The sequence below is a fragment of the Dryobates pubescens genome, chromosome 2, assembly GCF_014839835.1.
Source record: "Dryobates pubescens isolate bDryPub1 chromosome 2, bDryPub1.pri, whole genome shotgun sequence".
NCBI classification, from domain to species: domain Eukaryota; kingdom Metazoa; phylum Chordata; class Aves; order Piciformes; family Picidae; genus Dryobates; species Dryobates pubescens.
In genome coordinates, this window is record NC_071613.1 from 45,254,744 (window position 1) to 45,273,791 (window position 19,048).

Sequence of the window (19,048 nt, forward strand, 5' to 3'; positions counted from 1 at the left end):
CCCACCACCAGAGCGGGGACCCCGAGGGGCGGGGACCCTGAGGGGAGGGGCCCCCGGGAGCAGCGTCCGGGCCGGCCCCGCCCCGCGTGTTGCGTCATCTCCCGGCGACGGGGCGGCGCGCGGCGGCATGGCGGCGGCAGGGCGCGTGGCGGCAGCGCTGCACGAGGCGGGCGCCCTGCGCTTCGGCGAGTTCGTGCTGAAGAGCGGCAGGGCCTCCCCCGTCTACATCGACCTGCGCGGCCTCGTCTCCCACCCGCGCCTCCTGCGCCAGGTGCGGGGCCTTCTCGGGGCGTCCCGGCAGCCCGGGGGTCTTTCTGTCTGTTGTGGGGCGAAGGGTCTGAAGGAAGGGTGGAGGCACGGGAGCGCTGCCGGCGGCTCTCCTCAGCCCTCCCTGGGGCTGGGACTGTGCCCTGCTGGCCAGGAGCCTGACATCTGCTCGCTGTAGGGGCAGCGACCACCAGGTCGTGTAAAGGCGGGAGGTGTCAGTGCAGCTGCCTTACTTCCCTTGGCGATGCACCTGTGTAGTCACCTTCGCGCCAGTCTCTTTACAAACGCTTGGCTTTCGATTTCAGGTTGCAGATCTTCTTTTCCAAACAGCCAAAGGTGCTGGTCTCAAGTATGACAACGTGTGTGGCGTTCCTTACACAGCGCTGCCCTTGGCCACCATTATCTGCTCAGAAAATCAGATTCCGATGCTTATACGGAGGAAGGAAGCAAAAGACTATGGTAAAGCCTTCACATCAAAAATTGGCGCCGGCTAATTGCCTTGTTTGGGAAGTGACTTTTTATATTTGTGGTTCGTTTGTAAGGTGCTGCATCCCTATTCCGGTTTAACGTTACTACTCCGAGTCAGAAAGCAGCCCCCTTTCCCCTTTAAATGTAGCGCCCCCAGCATCCCAGCCTGCTCAGGCTCCCCCAGCTGGTTGCTGATTAGGCTGCAGCTTGAATCCTGCTGGTAGTAGGTTTGGAGGCTTTCTGTGGGAAGTTTTTTAATTGTTTCTTCGGCAGTGTCTGTTTTTTTTCTGTGACACCATTACCATGGTTCTGGGTTACTGGCATCCTGGACAAGATTTATAGCTCAGTTTCTCTGATACAGTGAAACTCGTGCCATGTTTCACCATTAAACAGAACTTTTTGCATATGGGCTCCTAGAGGAAGCTTGCAGTCTCATCTCCATTTACCTCTCAATCTCTTTTTTTCTCTCATATCCCATAATTGTGTAATTCATGGGCAGCATGGAGCGGGGGAGATGCCCTTCTCTACCTAATGAACCATTTCTTTGTCCTTGTTAAGGAAAGGGGAAAGAAGACTGAAGTAACATTAACCTCCCATAGCAATTGGGGTTTTTACATACCATGAGAGCTATACTCTTCCAACAGTATTGAAGTAGAAAGTATGCTTGTCAAAACTAAATGTTACTCCTGTGCTAGTGTGCCTGGTGTGAAAACATTTGTTGTTCCTTCTTGTGAGGCTAAAGTCAGTTTTGATAGCAGTTAGCTGCCTGGCACTATGTGCCTGGTATCACGCAGGTACAAAGCTGTACAGCAGCTTGTTTTCTAGGCTGTCATGGTCTGTGTACCACCTTTTGGTACTGCTGGGTGCTTCCTGGGAAAGCTGAGCATCTTTTGTTGTTGCACCTGGGGAGGCCTTTTGACGGACGCGTGTCTGTTGTGGGTTAGGGCAAAAGAATTTGGAGCTTTACTCCTAATTGTTCTAGTATCAAGCACAGAGTGCTGCCTATGGAAAATGGGAAGAAGAGTACCAAGAATTTGGCTGCTTTAAAGATGTTTTAAATAACTGGAGATAATAGGTTTTTAATTCAGAGCATTCAGTTCATGGCAGTGTCCAAAGATCTAAATTTCTGCAGTTAACATGCCGTTTTTATTAATGGGCATAACTTCTGGAAACATAAAGAAGTATTTTAGTTTATTTACGTGAAGAAGTAACAATCTTTATGAATTGAATTACAAGGCTGTCACTGAGCTGTGGTAAGAGCTCTGACTGGTATCAGGTAGTAACTAAACAAATTACCTCTCCATGCTGACAGTGAAATTCCTATTCACTTGAAGTCCAGTTCCGTTGGACATCAGGATATGCTGCAGCATGTGCTTGTATATGGAACAAATGTGATCATTACACTAGCATAGTAAAGTTAAAGTTATGATACTTTAAGCTGGTTTTGTTGTTTGTTGGGGTTTTTATTAAACCTCCTTAACTTGTTGTTTGCATTTGAAGGTACTAAGCGGCTGGTTGAAGGCACCATTAATCCAGGAGAAACGTGCTTGATCATTGAAGATGTGGTAACAAGTGGATCTAGCGTGCTGGAAACTGCAGAAGTTCTTCAGAAAGAAGGACTAAAGGTCACAGATGCCATAGTGCTGCTGGACAGGGAGCAGGGTGGGAAGGCTAGGTTAGAGGAACGTGGAATTCGGCTGCACTCCGTGTGCACGTTGTCCGGGGTGTTGGAGATTCTTCAGCAGCAGGGAGAAGTAGCTGTTGAGATGGTTGAGAAGGTGCAGAAGTTCATTCAGGGGAATATGTTTGAGCCGGTGGCTCAGAATGGCTCTACTCCTGTGAAGAGACTGTGTAAAGAGCTGAGCTTCAGCGCCCGTGCCAAGCTGCCCAGGGTACATCCTGTTGCAGCCAGGCTTCTCACACTTATGGAGAAGAAACAAACAAACTTGTGCCTGTCTGCTGATGTAACCGAGTCCAAAGAGCTGCTGCAGTTAGCTGCCCTCCTGGGCCCCAGCATTTGTATCCTGAAGACTCATATAGACATCCTGAATGATTTCACCCAGGAGGTAGTAAAGGAGTTGAGAATGCTTGCAGATCAACATGAATTCCTGATTTTTGAAGACAGGAAATTTGCAGACATTGGAAACACAGTGAAACATCAATATGAAGGTGATTATCTTCAACCTCAATTTACTGTAACTTTGCTGATGGTGTGACTGCAGTGCTGGCATGTGTTGCCAGGAGAGATTGTGGAATCTTCAGCCTTGTTGAAGACTCAAGGGGTCGAGGCCCTGAGCAACATGATACAGCTTTGAAGTTAACCCTAATGAAAGGGCATGACCTCTAGAGATCCCTTCCAACCTAAATCTCTTTATGAATCCATGGTTGTGCTCAGTAAGTACTTCTGAGTAGCTGTTTGTGGGGAGAAAACAGTGTGGCTTCTTAAGGCAGCCTGCTCTTATATGTTTGGTGTGCTGTTGGGTCTTGCAGTCAGTAATGCACCTGCCACTGTAAAACCATTTTTTCCTGACCCATTACATTCCAGATGATTTGCACACTGTACTGAAATGTTGGGTTTCTAGGTTACCATCCATTGTGACGGTGGATTTCTAGGTTGGCATAGATGTCTCAGTGAATGCTAAAGGTGAGATGCTAAGAAGTATTTGTGAAAAATAAAGCTGAGAGATTAGATGTTGTGGTTAGGCTGTCTGGTGAGGCTGAACTTACAACAGCCAAGCTTCAGTAGTAAAACTGTCTTGTAAAATGTAAATGATTTAGTGTGCAGCTTGTTCTGTTTGTGCTTCCTGCTTACTACATTTCTAATGATGCTTTGACTACATCTTCCTATCCATATTTCCAGGTGGTGTGTTCAGAATTGCATCCTGGGCAGACATTATTAATGCCCATGTGGTTCCAGGCTCTGGAGTAGTGCAGGGTCTGAAGGAAGTAGGTCTTCCCCTCCAGCGTGGCTGTCTCCTGATTGCTGAGATGAGTTCGGAAGGGTCGCTTGCCACAGGCGCGTACACAAAGGCTGCGGTAAGCAGACAGCCTTGTTTCAGGCTAAAAGCTTGTAAAGTGCTGTTGTCAGGGAGGTTTTGTGTGCTCCTAATATTTGCACTTCCAGAAGTCACTTTAACTACTACAGCAGTATTTCCTGTGGAGACTCACTGGCAGTGTCATGTTTACAGGCTGCAGCTGCAGGCTTTTTCCTTAAGTGATACTTTACTAACTTTTCTATTCATTGCATTATTTATAACATCAAGAGAAGTATATCCAGCAGGTCGAGGGAGGTGATTTTCCCCCTCTACTCTGCTCTGGTGAGACCCCACCTGGAGTACTGCATCCAGTTCTGGAGCCCCTATTACAAGAAGGATCTGGAAGTGCTGCAGCATGTCCAGAGAAGGACCATGAGGGTGATTAGAGGGCTGGAGCACCTCTCCTGTAAGGACAGACTGAGACAGTTGGGGCTTTTCAGTCTGGAGAAGAGAAGGCTCCGAAGTGACCTCATTGTGGCCTTCCAGTATCTTAAGGGGGCCTACAAGAAAGCTGGGGAGGGACTTTTTAGGATGTCAGGTAGGGATAGGACTATGGGGAATGGAACAAAAATAGAAATGGGTAGATTCAGATTGGATGTTAGGAAGAAATTCTTCCCCATGAAGGTGGTGAGACACTGGCACAGGTTGCCCAGGGAGGTGATAGAAGCCTCATTCCTGGAGGTTTATAAGGCCAGGATGGATGTGGCTCTGAGCAAACCTACCTAGTGAGAGGTGTCCCTGCCCATGGCATGGGGTTTGGAACTAGATGATCCTTGAGGTCCCTTCCAACCCCTAACGATTCTATGATTTGCCCTCCTGGCTGCACGTGCAGCAAGGTCGGTGAGGATTGAGTTGGCTCTGGGTGACCTTACGTTGGTAAAACAACAACTGGTGTTTCATACCCCGGCCTTGCACAGCTTGATGTGTCAAAGGGTGGATGAGAAAGAGATTGCTTAATTTTATGGATATGACTTCTAACTGTTTACTGATCATCCTCAGGTTCAGATGGCTGAAGACAACTCCGATTTTGTCTTTGGATTCATATCTGGAGCTAGAGTTAGTAGTAAACCAGAATTTCTTCACTTAACTCCGGGGGTGCAACTGCAAACTGGAGGTAATTTTTTTCTGATATATTCATAGTCTGTTTGTAAATACAGCAACTGATGTAGCTTTCAGTGGAAAAGGGACTTCTGGAAAAGGTTTCATTGCTGATTCTTTGGTGGGAGGAGTCTGTTTGCACCATTATGGGCTGCCTTCTCTATTTTGGGGTGTGCTGATCCTTTTCTTGAAGCTCTGAAGGGCAACCAGCAGGCTATGCAGCTTTGTTCATGTGCTGAGGTCTGTGCATACCATAAAGTGCAGTCCTTAAAACATGTGAAATGTCTTCAGATAGGTGTTAGGTTAGATGTACAGTTATGTTTGTGGATTGTTAGGCTGAGAGCTGGAACAGCGTACCTGTTCTGTTCCAACGCACACTTCAAGACTTAGTAGGTATGGTTTTGTACAGACTAAAAAAAAACCCACAACAATGGTGTCTTTGTTTCAGGTGATCACCTTGGACAGAAGTACCTGAGCCCCAAGGAAGTTGTTAGTGAAAAGGGTTCAGATGTCATTATTGTGGGACGTGGCATCTTGTCGGCCTCAGACCGTCTTCAAGAAGCAGAGAAGTACCGGAAGGCAGCTTGGGAGAGCTACGTAAGCAGACTTGGTATTTGTGCAGAAGACTGAAAGCAGGCTGCTTCCCTAGCCAATAAACAAAGCTGATGGAGCTGCCATCATCATGAGACTCCCATTTAAATACCAGGCATTTCAGCCAGTAGAAAATTGCCCTTTTGGAGAGAAATCTGTTACTAAATAACTTGGTTTTGATTGTACCCAGACAGACAAAGTTGTGCATGCCGTGGTTGGTTGGTTGTTTTTAGTATTTGGATGTGTGAAACCAAAACTTCATGCCCAGTTCTTTGCCTTAATAGCTTTTCCTCTGCTTAAAAACCTCACACAAAACATTCCAAGGGTATTTGGTTGACTGTTGTTTTTCTGTCTTTTCCCCACCCTCAAAGTCCTTCTAGCTGTGGAAACAATTTACTGTTCTTAATAAACTTCACCTGCAGACCTAACCTGCTGCCTCACTCTCACAGGATTACTCAGGTCTGCTGTTTCCAGCGAGCAAGTATGGGTCTTAATGCCACACTGTGAAACTGAATCATATGTTGCTTAATAAATACTTTCTTGCTATGGTTTTCCTTTTATTTGCTCTATAGCTCTTCCTTCTGTGGCAGTGTGAAATACTGTGTTCAAAGCCCTGGTATTATAAAAAGTCATTTTAATGTGTTTGTGACTGCAGGAATCAGTCATGATTCTTCTTTACAGGAGCTGCAAAGAATTTATCAGAGCAACTACTTGTGTTCTTAATTACAGTGGAACTATAATGAGCTCTATTAATGAGAAACAAAAATAACACTTTCTGTTAATTGACTTTTAGTGATAATAGCTGGAATACTTCCACAGGTTACTTTTGTTCTTCCTACTGAATAAAGAGAATTAGGAATATCTTGCATTCTGTGTCAAGAAATGGATTGAATGTGAAGAGAGTACTGTGTCCAGTTCTGGGCCCCTCAGTTTAGGAAGGACATCGAGACACTTGAGCGTGTCCAGAGAAGAGCAACGAGGCTGGTGAGAGGCCTTGAGCACAGCCCTATGAGGAGAGGCTGAGGGAGCTGGGATTGTTTAGCCTGGAGAAGAGGAGGCTCAGGGGTGACCTCATTGCTCTCTACAACTACCTGAAAGGTGGTTGTAGCCAGGAAGGAGTTGGTCTCTTCTCCCAGGCAACCAGCACCAGAACGAGAGGACACAGTCTCAAGCTGCGCCAGGGGAAGTTTAGGCTCAAGGTGAGGAGAAAGTTCTTCATGGAGAAAGTCATTTGTCATTGGAATGTGCTGCCCAGGGAGGTGGTGGAGTCACCAGCCCTGGAGGTGTTCAAGAGGGGATTGGATGTGGCACTTGGTGCCATGGTCTAGTCATGAGGTCTGTGTTGACAGGTTGGACTTGATGATCTTTGAGGTCTCTTCCAACCTTGGTGATTCTATGATACTGTGAGATGTCCCTAAAGAATAGCCATGAGCAAATAGAATTGTGGGTAAGAATTAGATAAGGCAACAAGGGGAACCTTGTGGTTAGAGTCTCCCAAGCAAGGGGAGCCTATTGCTGAAGCGTTCCTACTCCAGCTACAGGAGGCATCATGTTCACAGGCTCTCCACTGTGAGACTTCACCCACCCCAACATTTGCTAGAAAAATTGACACAGCAAGCTGGAGAGGGATAGTTTACAAAGGCCTGTAGCAATAGGATGAGGGGCAATGGTTTGAAACTAGGGGAGATTTAGATTGGATGTGAGGGACTACCATGAGGATGGTGAACACTGGAACAGGTTTCCTAGGCAGATAGTTGAGGCTCTGTCCTTGGAGATAGATTAGAATTAACCAGGTTGGAAAAGACCTTTGAGATCACCACCTCCCTATTCAAGGTCAGGCTCAACAAGTCTCTGAGCAACCTGACAGTGGAGACTGGCCTTGCTCACTGCAGGGAGATTGGACTAGATGACCTCTGTAATTCTGTGATGGGTTTTGATTAGTAAGGATGGACTAATTTTAAATGTATCTAATGTATGTGGCAGAAGTCAACTTGAATTTCCATCACTCTCAAGAAGGCAAAGATGAATGGTAATGTGTTTTTGGACTCTGTGATGATGCAAAGCACAGAGAAAATTGGGTCTCTTTGTTAATACAGTTGCCTGTAGGCTAAGAACAATGATACTTCATGAGAAAAGTATTTTGGCATTAGTACTGTACTCTTTGCTAAACCTTTCAAAACAGGAGGTTAGAGTTCTGCTGAAGCTCAAAGGGAGAAGTTTTGTTTGCTGGTTGGATTAATCTATGGAGAGTATGTAAGATCAAGGGAGGCAGGCTTTAATCTAAAGCTTTTGCCTTATGCCTGTGTTTGTGACACTGTGCTCTTACTGGCAGTTGTACTTCTGAAACAAAAGGCAAAGAGTTCCTCACTGGGGATGTTTGGAGCAATGATTTTACCCCTTCACATGCCCTGGAAGTGTGCATCTACTCCCCTTGATGGACAGGGCTACCACAACAGGGAGTTATTTATTGTTGAGAAAAAAGAGTAGAAGTTAGTGTATGTGATTTCTTTTTCCTTTGGGCTGCCGTTTCCTTCTGTCGTTGTTTCACACCCCATAATTTACATCTGGAGAACTTTAGAGATGGAAGCTCTCAGACCTTTCACAGTTGATGAAAGTGGTGTGTCTCCTGCAGTCACCCTGCAACAGTGGGAGTCGTGATGTTTCCCATCAGCTTCTAAGGAGTTCTCGTCCTTCAAAGAAAATAGGGGGTTGGATTTGTTTACTGTCTCGACTTATCTCATGGCCTTGAGGCATGGAGCAGAAACGGGACTCTGTCACTTAAAACTGTTTTGCAGAAAATTACTTTTGCTCAGCACCAGAGGGAGCTGAGACCCTGTTTTTCAGGGGAGTCGATGCCCTACCTTTTTTTTACAGCTACCAGTTTCCAGTGATGATACCAACTCTAGATATGCTTAGGATGGAAATCAGTCTGGTTTTCAACAAGTTCTGCCCTTGCTGATGCGCTCCTTGAAACCAGCAGCATTTATCAGAAGGCAGCCCCAGGCTGGGGTTCAGCAGTGTCTGTTGCAGGCTCCCTCTTGCAGCACAGGCAGGATTTTGTGAGTTCAGTGTTTCCCACTGACTGCTGAATTATGTTAAGTGGGTGGCTGGCATCCATGTAGCTGAATCCCTGAGCTGGCTCTTTGTGGAGTGCTGGGTTATCAGACCTCTGCTGAAAAAATAGCATCTGAATTGGGGTAGATGGATGTGAGCTAAATCCAGTCACTTGCAGAGGATGTGTGCACCTTGTTCTCTTTACAGAGCAAACTCTGAGGAACAGACCTGTTGGAAGACTTTGTTTCACAGCTGTCCATTGTGCACTCAGTAAGTGGGCTAGAAAAGGCTGTGTTCTGGTGCAAACACTTCACTTAGTGAAACAAACCCACGTTAGAATAGAATAGAATTAACCAGGTTGCCTCCTATGTGCATTCTTCTGTCAGAATGATTATAGCAGACAAGTGTGTGCACTTTCTTTGGGGCACCTGAAAAGTGATTAAAAACCCATTTCAAATTAAGGACAAATGTTAATTTTTCTTGCTTGCCCCTGCTGCTCACATTCACTGCATAGTTCCTGCTGTTGGTCCCAACTGTTCCTAACATGGGAACTAGGTCACAATTTACAAAACTCATTTGCATCATAATATGAATCTGAAAGTCTTGCAATTCATTCTCTGATCTGATTGAGCCTAGGGTAGAGGCATAAGGCTATGTTTAAGTTACTGGGCTGTCACATGATTTGTACTATCTGGCAAGTGGATGTTTTTATGAAAGTGTGATACTTTATCCACTCTGGAATATGGTTTATAACAGAACAAAGTGATGCCACGCTTTTCATAGTGAAATAAGACTGTGATCAAGTCCTGTCAGTGGCTTGCAGGAGACTGACTTGCTACTGTTTCTTAGCAGCATAGGCAGGGACTGTGTAAGAGGCCAGCACAAGTTAAGGAAGAGCCACATAGCTTTTGATATTTATATGTGAAGTTCATTCCATCTCCCCAAGGCCTGGGTATCTTTGTGTGGCACGAGGAGTGCTGTGTCAAGAAAACCCAGCCTGGGCACTGTAATCAAAGTAACTCCCTTAGTACAGTGCTTGACTCAGACTTGAAATTCTTGCAAAACCTCGATAAACCCAGCACTAAATTAAAAACAGCCCAGTTAAGTGTTTTGTCCTTGAAAGTATGATTTGTATGTCACAGTTTCAACATTGCCTTATTAACCAATAACTGACAGAACATATTAGAGCTTTCATAACCTTCTCTAAGAAAAATTATTTAAGATTTAGACCCAGAAAAGAAAGGAAGCACTTCCCTTTATATGGAGAGCCTCTTGCTGTAGATTTTTTTTTTTAGCAAGAGACACAAACATTGTGTTTAGGGATCAGGACCAAAGGAATGAGAAACACCCAAAGGAAGTTTGTTTCCAGGGTTTGGAAGGTCAATTTCAGGCAAAACTATCTGTTGTGGAAGGTTTGTAATGGGACTGTGGGCTAGACAGGCTGGATGTTTTGTTTGTTTGTAATCACTTGGTCAGGCTGTACCACAGTGGCAAGTAGAGCTTCGTGCTCAAACTGCAGCAAATTAAAGCTCAGCCTGATGCCTGCTCCAGCTTCAGGTTTTCTTCTGATTCTTTTGGTAGGTGTTTGCAGGCTGGGGGCAGTGACCCTGCCGGCATGTCTGGGTTCAATTTGTCCTCAGTCTTGGTTTTCTGTTTCTTCATGACCTATGTTGTCCTCTGAACTTTTTCTCATACACTGATGCTCTCCACTGTTGTAGGTGGAGGTTGGCCTCTATGGAGAACAGGAGGGAGCCCAAGCAAGGTTGTAAGTGCACATCTGGTTATTGCTTATATCATAGTCTCCTAAGCAGATGTGTGATGTTATAACCCAAATAAGTATTGCAGGAGAAGGAGCTTATCTAGTGCAGTCACTTTTGATCTGATCCTGAACAACTAATAGTGGCTATGCAAAAGATACTTTCACAAATAGGACTATTTAGTACTACCTGCAGCTGATCATTTCTGCTTTGCTGAGAGGTTATCATTTTGGGCTGATAATGAGAGCAGTCATAAAGGTGACCTGGTTAGAAGAGGGAAAATACCGAACAGAAGATCTCTGCTCACATACTGATGGAGAAAGTGCCTGCCAGCCTGGGAACAGGGCCTGGGAACCAGAAGTGTCCTTGAGGAGTGCAGCTGGCATCTTTTGAAGTGCAGCTGGATACCAAGAAAGCAGATAGCCCAAGATACCATTAATTAGTGCAAAGCCAAGGAATGGTAACAGCAACTTATCGCCTGGGAAGGTGAGGAAAAAAACAAAAAAGTCTGGAAATGGTGCAAAACATCCTGAGAAAGTAAGCATTGGTAACTGCCCTCGTCTGTTCTAACTCACAGAACAGGAAAAACAGTCTGATAAAACAAAAATTAGTTTGAAAGCACAGAAACCATCACCAGTTATTGGCTGGGCCAGGTGAAGAACAGAAGTTAGCAGCATCTATTGGCTGCTGTGCGTGGTGGTGCCCTACGCCTCTCTCTATCTCTGTGATACAAAAAGGACTTGCTTTTTACCCCAAATAGAGCCTCTTTCCTGCACACAACTCCTTGTTCCCAGTGTTATTTCCTCGGCAGAGCGGACCCTTGCCAGGCGCACCAGGCTGACTCTGGACTCTGCGGTGCAGATCATCTTCCAAAAGAGATTTCCTCCGCTGCTGCCCGGCCCTGCTGTCAGGACCCGTTCCACGAGCACTTGCTACTGGTAAGATTGTATAGTGTATGCATACGTGTGCAATAAGCATGCTTGCTGTTTTACTTGTGGTCATTCTGCTTTAATTTTTGATACTGAAATACAGCCTCGCTGCTAATACTGATTGCCGCCGCTGGGGAATTTGTCTGTTTGCTTTCTGCTAGCAATTTGTAGTGACTTTTATGGAAGTACTTGTTTTGCCAATTGTAGCTACACTTGCCTAGACAGTGGTAAACTGTAACAAAGTTATAGTTAGAACCTACGTAATAAATCCTCCGTGTCTTTGTGTGTGACAAAGTCCTGCAGACCTGCAAAGGGTTGCAAGCTTTGCACACCGAGAGGTGAGGTAACCTGTGTGGGTTGTGGCATTAACTGTTGTCAGCAGTGGGATTCTGTGACACGCAGGTCATGGACGGTTGGGAGAAAGCAGTGGAAGAGCAGCGAAACTGGCAAGAGGCTAAGGGGTGGAAAAGCCCTCAGTGGAACAGGGATTGGGTGTCCGAGAATTGTCTGAATTGGGAAACGCTGCGAGCTGAGTTTCAGAAGTGGCAGGACAGTGACAAAAGCAAAGCAGCGGACAGCAAGGAGGCCTTCATTGGGCTTCTCACAGAGGCACTGGCAGCTGCAGGTGTTTTGTTTAATAATCTTAGACAGGAACTGGAAGCTTTGCAGCAGGCTAAGGGTGCAGAGGAACAAGCAGTGGGCTTTGAGTCCCATAGTTTTGTTACTAACCAGCTACTTAGACAATTAGAAATGAACCTCAAACCCCTGGATATACAGCAGCTAGGGCAAGAGCCCACATGCCTGGGCTTAGAGAGTGAGATCGGTGAAAAGATGCACACACTGAAAATGGATAACAAGAAGGAAGGCTTTGATTCTGGCAGGTCTCCCACCCCTGCTTTGTTACTGGAGCATTGTCCAGATAATGCAGGCTCCTTGTACCCCAGCATTAAAACTTTCCCAGTACAGCTGCCGGCTCCTGCTGGAGAGGAAGACTCTGCCCTGCTGCCTGGGGCCATGGTGACCACTGCGAATTTTAATGCAGAGCAGCTCTGGCAGCTGTCCTTGCAGTACAGCAAAAAGCCCCTAGAGGACTGGCTGGGATGGGTGGCACGGTGCTACCATCTGGGAGCTGGAGCTGTGATCCTTAATCAGGCTGAGGCTGGACAAATATTCCTTGGAGGAGGAATATTTCTCCAAAACCCTGATGCAGGTGCCAGAGCAAGTACCTTCTCCTTGCTATCTTCAATAATTCATGCTGTTAGAAAGATTCCAGGGCCATGGGGATACCTTCCTCCTCCTCCCTGGAGTACTCCCGATGGGTTTTCTAGCTGGACGATGAGAATGGCTGCTCGGGATGTCCTTAAGGCACAAGGGGCCATACCCTGGGACATAATGGCTCTGCCAGCAACAGCAGCAGGGAAACTAAAACTCTTGCAAAATGCAGGACTTGGGGGGCCAAAAAACCTGGCCTTAATGTTATGCTATGAAAGCTGGGACTGGAACACCATAATGGCTCAAGGGCTGCAAATTTGGACACCCCTTATGGGGAAGAAGCAAGGACGGGATAGCAATCCCAAAACAATGGTCTCTAAAAAGGACAGCTGGGTCATGGTCCCTCAGATGCCAAAGGGAGGTCAGAGCAACAAGAATAAGGACCAAAATGCAGGAAATGCTGTCGTTACTCAGTCTAACACAGCAGAAGTCTCTGGCAAAAAGGAGTGTGATCTGGAACAGAGACACCTACGGGATCTCCTGCAAGGAATAGGGTTTACAGCAGGGCAGTTAGAGGGGATGCCCACATTTGTTTTGCGAAGGCTGTGGGATGAGCGTGGTACCGGCAGCGCCAGCAGCACGAGGGGGCCGGGGAAGGCTCCAGGCAGTGTTAGTTCCTCTGCTTCTTCCATCCTGGACAGCCTTGTTCTGCCTGCTCCCCTAACACCGCTACCTGAAGTCAATTAGAGGAGCTCCCAAGGTCAGCTCAGGGATTCACAGAGACTGCTCCCAAGTGTCTGCAGTTGTTTTAAGTAATATTAGCACCTTTGTATGCTATTAGGTGTGGCTGGTCTCTGACAGTTTCAGTGTCCACTAATGGAAAATCACTGTTCCCACATTTGTGATTCTTTGACTCAGAGGACTGAGCAGTATTATTAAAGACTGAGGCAAAATAAAAAAGAAAAAGCATTAAATGCCTCTGTTTTCTCTTCATCCCTGTTAGTCAGATAACCATCTTCAGTAAGTATTGGACCAGTGTTTTCTTTAGAACTTTGTTTACTATTAACATACTTCAAAAAGCCCTTCTTGTTTTCTGACACAACACTGGACAGTTTCAGCTCTAACTGAGCTTTGGCTTTCTGTGTCTTCTTCCTGCAGATACAAAGCACAGGCTTGTAATCTTCCTACAAAGTCTGACCTTGCTTTCAGGATCAAACTAAGTCATTTTCCTCTGGAGCTCCACGAAGAGTTCCCTGTTCAACCAAGTTGGTCTTCTGTTCCTTTTGCAGCATTCATGGACTCCTAAGCCCTCAAAAGCGTATTCCCCGAGGACACTGCTACGTAGCTCCCTCAGCTTAACAGTTGCTCTCTTGAAATCCAGGGAAGAAACTGTTCTGCCCTTCTTTGGCTGGACACTGCATCACCACTAAGCCACTCTATCACTCCCCTCCTCAGTGGGACAGGGGAGAGAAAATAAGATGGGGAAAAAAATCTCAAGGGTCAAGATAAAGGTGGTTTAATAATGCAAAAACAAAGGTTGTACACAAAAGCAAAGGAAAACAAAGTATTTCATTCACCACTTCACATCAGTCAGCAAGCAGTGTTCAGACACTTCCCAGGAAACAGGGCTTCAGTATGCATAGCAGTTGCATGGATCATCTGGTCCAACCTTTCTGGGTAACAGAACAGTTTAGATGAGATAGCCCAGCACTCTGTCAAGCTGAATCTTAAAACTGCCCAATGTAGTGGAATCCACTACCTCCCTTAGGAGATCATCTGAAGGTCTAACTCTTCTCATGGTGAATAATTTTCTTCTGGAGTCCAATCAGAATCTCCTCAGGAGTAACTTGTACCCATTAACCCTTGTCCTTTCCATGTGACTCTGTGTGAAAACAGAGTCTCCATCCTCCTGGTAGCCATCCTTTATGTAATGGGACATGGTAATCAGGACTGCCCCAAGCCTTCTCAAGGCTGAACAAAGCCAGTCTTCTCAGCCTTTCCTTACACAGCAGGTCTTCCAGTCCTCTGATCATTCTCCTGCCCCTTCTCTGGACACTTTCCAGATTGTCCGCATCTTTTTTGTACAGCAGGGACCCAAACTGCTCAGAGTACTGCAGGTGTGGTCTGATAATCCCTGAGTAGTGGAATAATGACTTCTTTATCTCTGCTGGTAATGCCCTTGTCAATGCAACCCAGTCTCCTGTTAGCTTGCTTTGCTGCTGCAGCACACCGTTCACTCATGCTAAGCTTGTTATCCTCCAGAACTCTGTCTGGAGGGCTGCCCTCCAACCAAGTGAATCCCAGACTGAGCTGCACTCCTGGGTTATGTATCCCCAGGTGCAAGACCCTGTGTTTGACCCCTTTGAACTTGTTAAGGTTCTTGCTAATCCACTCATTCAGCCAGTCCAGGTCTTCCTGGAGGGTGGCTCTCATTCTGGAGTGTCAAGCTCCCCACTCATTTTGGTGTCATTTGCAAATTTCATCAGGGTGCTCTTGATCCCAACATCCAGGTCACTTACGAAGATCTTAAACAGCATTGGACCCAATATTGATCCTTGGGGGACCCAACTTGCAACTGACTGCCAGGTTGAGAAAGAATTATTGACTACCACCCCCTGGGTACGACCTGTCAGCCAGTTCCCTCCCCTTCACACAGACCACTTGTCTAGGCCATAACATGCAAGGTTCTTATCTAGGCCATAATGTAATGATTGGAAAACTAAAAGATGGATAATTGAAGGAAAATGCTCAGTCACCCTAGTGGGTGATTAATAATCACTTATTAATGATTCAGTGATGACAAATGGTAACTAATGAATTACTGAATGAAAATCCAATTGAAAACCTCTCCAATAATCAAATTATGATGAAGTAATAATTAATTTCTAAGCAATAGATATCCAAGTTACCTAATATCCAAAAGGAATGAAGCGTTGTTTTTTTTCTTCCAGGTCACCCCTAAGTGCAACATCAGCAACTTGCAACTCAGATTATTCTCCCTGGATTTTGGTCCTACCATATTCATCATTGGGCAAGTTGGAGTGACATGAAAGACCACTGTGAGCACTCTTCTTTCCTACAGTTGTTCCAGGCACGGTGATTGGATCATAGCTGGTAATTGCAATGACGCTTGTTCCCTTATCTCGAGGACTGAATAGCAAGCACGTCATTCAGTTTATGAACAAAATTCCTCAAGCAGGCAATGAATTGGATTGTTGTTGGTATGCTTGCACCACCCTCAACCATTAGATACCAAATTTTGGTGGTTAGAAGAACCTGTTCCTGAAACACCTTGGTATCAACTATACGTACTCCCCAATACCCCAATCATCGTTCATATGATAAGAGCCAAGAGTGCATTGCAAAGCCCCAGGATACAAATTCTGTTTGGGTGGGGGAGACAAGCAATTGCAATTACAGTTTCACTTTGCATTACAATCATCCCCAAGCGTGGCTTCAACGTCAGTGTGACAGAAGACAAGCTTGTATTGATCCTGGAAACCTCATGGACCTGAAATAATGAATTGGCAATTACAAACAAAGTGAGGTTTAATGGGCTCTGACGTCTTACATGGAATGTTAATAACACAAATTGTCAGAGATGCTGCTGTTTCATCAATCACAATTTTACATGCTGTTCTCTACAGAGTAATGGTTGGCTGTACAGGATGTGACCCTTTTTGGACACTCCCATTCACGTGTTTAATAACATTTAATTGTCTTTCTAATCCATGTTTCTCTAAACCGTTCTGCAAACAGGGCCAGGACTCTGGGTAAAGCTAGGAGCCAATGTTTTAACACCTATATGGTTCTGGCTTTGTAGCACTAGTGCCTCTAAGAATCTACCATCACAGAGAACAGGCATGTCTTGCTCCTCAGGCATTTGTGTCTCAAGATTTGATGTTTAACTCCCAATACAACCATTACCCTGTAGATAAGCAGGGCAGAGTGTTTAACCCTGCAGTTACAAGACCACCTAAGTTTCCTGAGTTTGTACATGGGCTGTTTCCAAACTTGGTGGCACTCAGTTAGGGCAAGCTGTTGTTACTATTTCTGCTACACTTGAAATGACCCAGAGTGCTACTATGGATGCTCTGAAGAATGTACAGACAGAGATTAATTTGCTTTCACAACTGGCTGCTGTCACAGGTGAATTATTAAGTGAAGTCATCATTGTGAGGTTAAATAAAAGGGGGTTGCTGAAGGGATGAACAATTGTTAATTAATCAATGAATGAATGAAATAATAATCAAATAATGGAATGTTAATTAGTGATTTCACAGTAATCTCAGAATTACATGATTATTTAGATAGTGATTAGGTAATGATTTAGTAAACACTCTAGTCCTTATTATACTTGTAATAATTAAGATAAAACTGGATATATTAATGTAATTAGCATGCAATGTACTTTTAGGCCTGTTGTAGAATGTTGCTTACCTTGTTATAGATAGCAGGTGCCAGGTGAGAGGTGTCTCAACCTCAAGAAATAACCTTGAGAGGCATCCCTGCCCAAGGGGATACCACCTTTGTGCAGCATGCTCAAGGGGCTACAGATATTTATAGCTTGAAGTGATTTTAGTTTTGTCCAGTCCTGCCTCAGGCTGGTACTGTTAGTTCTGATAAGATGTGACCTAGACTTCTTAGACCCTGAGAAGATGTGGCCCAGAACTGTTCTCACATTTTGGACAGCAGGGCTGATGTCAGCCAGGGCTTCTTCTCAGTGATGCCTGAACCAAAGCACTGCTCAGTCAGAGTGGGGGCACCTGTTACAGCTATGCACGGTCACTATGCCTGGGATTATCTTTTAGGCTTCCAAAGGAGTATTTGTGTATTAACGAATACTATTGACTGTGTGGTGATAAGGGACATGGTTTAGCACCAGACTTGGTAGTTGTATAATGCTTGAACTCAATGATCTGTAAGGTCTTTTTGAACCAAAATGATTCTATGTTTCTGTGCTAACAAAACCAAGTAAGTCGAATGTGAAGTGAATGTTATCCAGCAAGATATCTACTAAACAGCCCAAGAGCAGTCCCCTCCCAGGGCTAGCCATGGACATTATCTTGGCTGCTACACACCAGAACATGGGTACACCATGCCTCAGTGACATTAGCTCTCATCCTCGCTGTAGCTTTTCTGCAGTGAATCTCCAAGCAAAGCACTGTCTCCAAGCATGCCTCAACCAACAAATCCTCTCAGAAGAAACAGAAAAAGCCTACCAGCCTGGAATCAGAAGCATCCTTGAGGAGTTCAGCTGGCATCATTTGACGTGCAGCAAGATACTGAGGAAACAGGGACGTCTCAAGGTGCCACTGATGCAAAGCACAAACCCAAGAACCTGTAACAAGAATTTGTCATCTGGGAAGATGAGAAAAAATGGCTGGGAAGAGAGGAAAACATCCTGAGAAAGGAAGAACTGGTAACTGCCATTAGCTGTTCTAACTGACAGAAGAGAAGGGCAGTCTAGAAATACAAAAACTGATCTGAGAGAAGAGAAAACATCATCATTTATGGACTGTATCAGATGAAAACCAGCAGTTAGCAAGGACATGGGGCTGACTCAGGGCTCCGTGATGCAGATCATCATCCAAATGACTTTGTCCCATGGTGACTGGCCCAGCTGCTGGGATGAGTTTGCTAAGCATTTGGTACCAGTGACATTTGTGTGTGTGTATATATATATATGTATGTGTGTATGTGCATGTATATGTGTGTGTGTACACAGGTGCATATATATATATGTACACACATATATGGAGAGAGAGAGAGACAGAGGGAAAGAGATGCATAGAATCATTTGGATGGGAAAAGAGCTTGAAGGTCATCAAGTCCAACCCTAAACTGGACATTTACAATTCCACCACTAAACCATGTCCCTAAGCACCACATCATAGACATATTTTAATTACCTCCAGGCATGGTGACTCTACCACTACCCCAGGCAGCCTGGTCAGTGCTTGACAACCCGCAGGCAAGAATTTTTGCCTAGTCTGCAACTTAAACCTTCCCTGCTGCAATTTTAAGGCTATTTCCTCTTGCTCCAAATAATAATTAGTGATAAGTATGTTTGCTGTTTTGGTAGTGTTAATTCTTTAGTAACTTGTAAAAGTGAAATATGTATTTGAAATATATATTCATTGCTACTAACATTGATGGTTGCTGCTGTTGAAATGCGTGTATTTGCTTTACAGTAGTAATTTGTAGTTAATGTACTAATCATGAGTGTACTTGCCTTGAGAGTGGTGATCTGTAGTTAAATGCAATAATTTAGGAAATAAAGCTTCTGTATTCTTGTTCTTGATGGAGTCCTGCGAACCCATGGTTGTGACCTTTGCCTAGCTGCGGGCTGTCATCCTCTGGGTTGTGACAGCCCGAAGGAGAACTTTGTATAAGAGTGTGTCCTGTGGACACTCACACTGCGTCCAGTGGGCACAGAGAAAGGGATGGGATGAAATACACCCCTGTGCCTCTGTTGTATTGTCTTGCTTTGACTTTTTGCAGGCTGGCAGTGAAGAACAGGTAGAGGAGCAAGCCAATTCCAGTTCAATGTGTGTTCAGATATGGAGATAATGCTGGAATATAAAGGCCAAAAGCTGATGCTGGGCCACAGAAACAGTCAGTGACTGTGACTCTG

At 45.2% G+C, this 19,048-nt stretch overlaps 1 protein-coding gene across 1 annotated transcript; it reads left to right on the forward strand.

The window, feature by feature from the left end:
• The first annotated feature begins 126 nt into the window (after positions 1-126).
• Positions 127-5,658, forward strand: UMPS (uridine monophosphate synthetase). Its single transcript, XM_054168766.1, has 6 exons — positions 127-271; positions 573-726; positions 2,236-2,904; positions 3,596-3,771; positions 4,770-4,884; positions 5,317-5,658. The coding sequence occupies exons 1-6, from the start codon at positions 128-130 to the stop codon at positions 5,496-5,498; spliced, it is 1,440 nt and encodes a 479-aa protein (XP_054024741.1). The 5' UTR covers position 127; the 3' UTR covers positions 5,499-5,658.
• The last annotated feature ends 13,390 nt before the right edge of the window (positions 5,659-19,048 follow it).

What these genes read in the sequence shown, in the direction of transcription:
- UMPS (XM_054168766.1), top strand. Translation starts at nt 128, where the DNA reads ATGGCGGCGGCAGGGCGCGTGGCGGCAGCGCTGCACGAGGCGGGCGCC. An exon ending in AGTGAAACATCAATATGAAG is followed by an intron (nt 2,905 to 3,595) that starts GTGATTATCTTC and finishes CCATATTTCCAG; the next exon opens with GTGGTGTGTTCAGAATTGCA. An exon ending in GCGCGTACACAAAGGCTGCG is followed by an intron (nt 3,772 to 4,769) that starts GTAAGCAGACAG and finishes GATCATCCTCAG; the next exon opens with GTTCAGATGGCTGAAGACAA.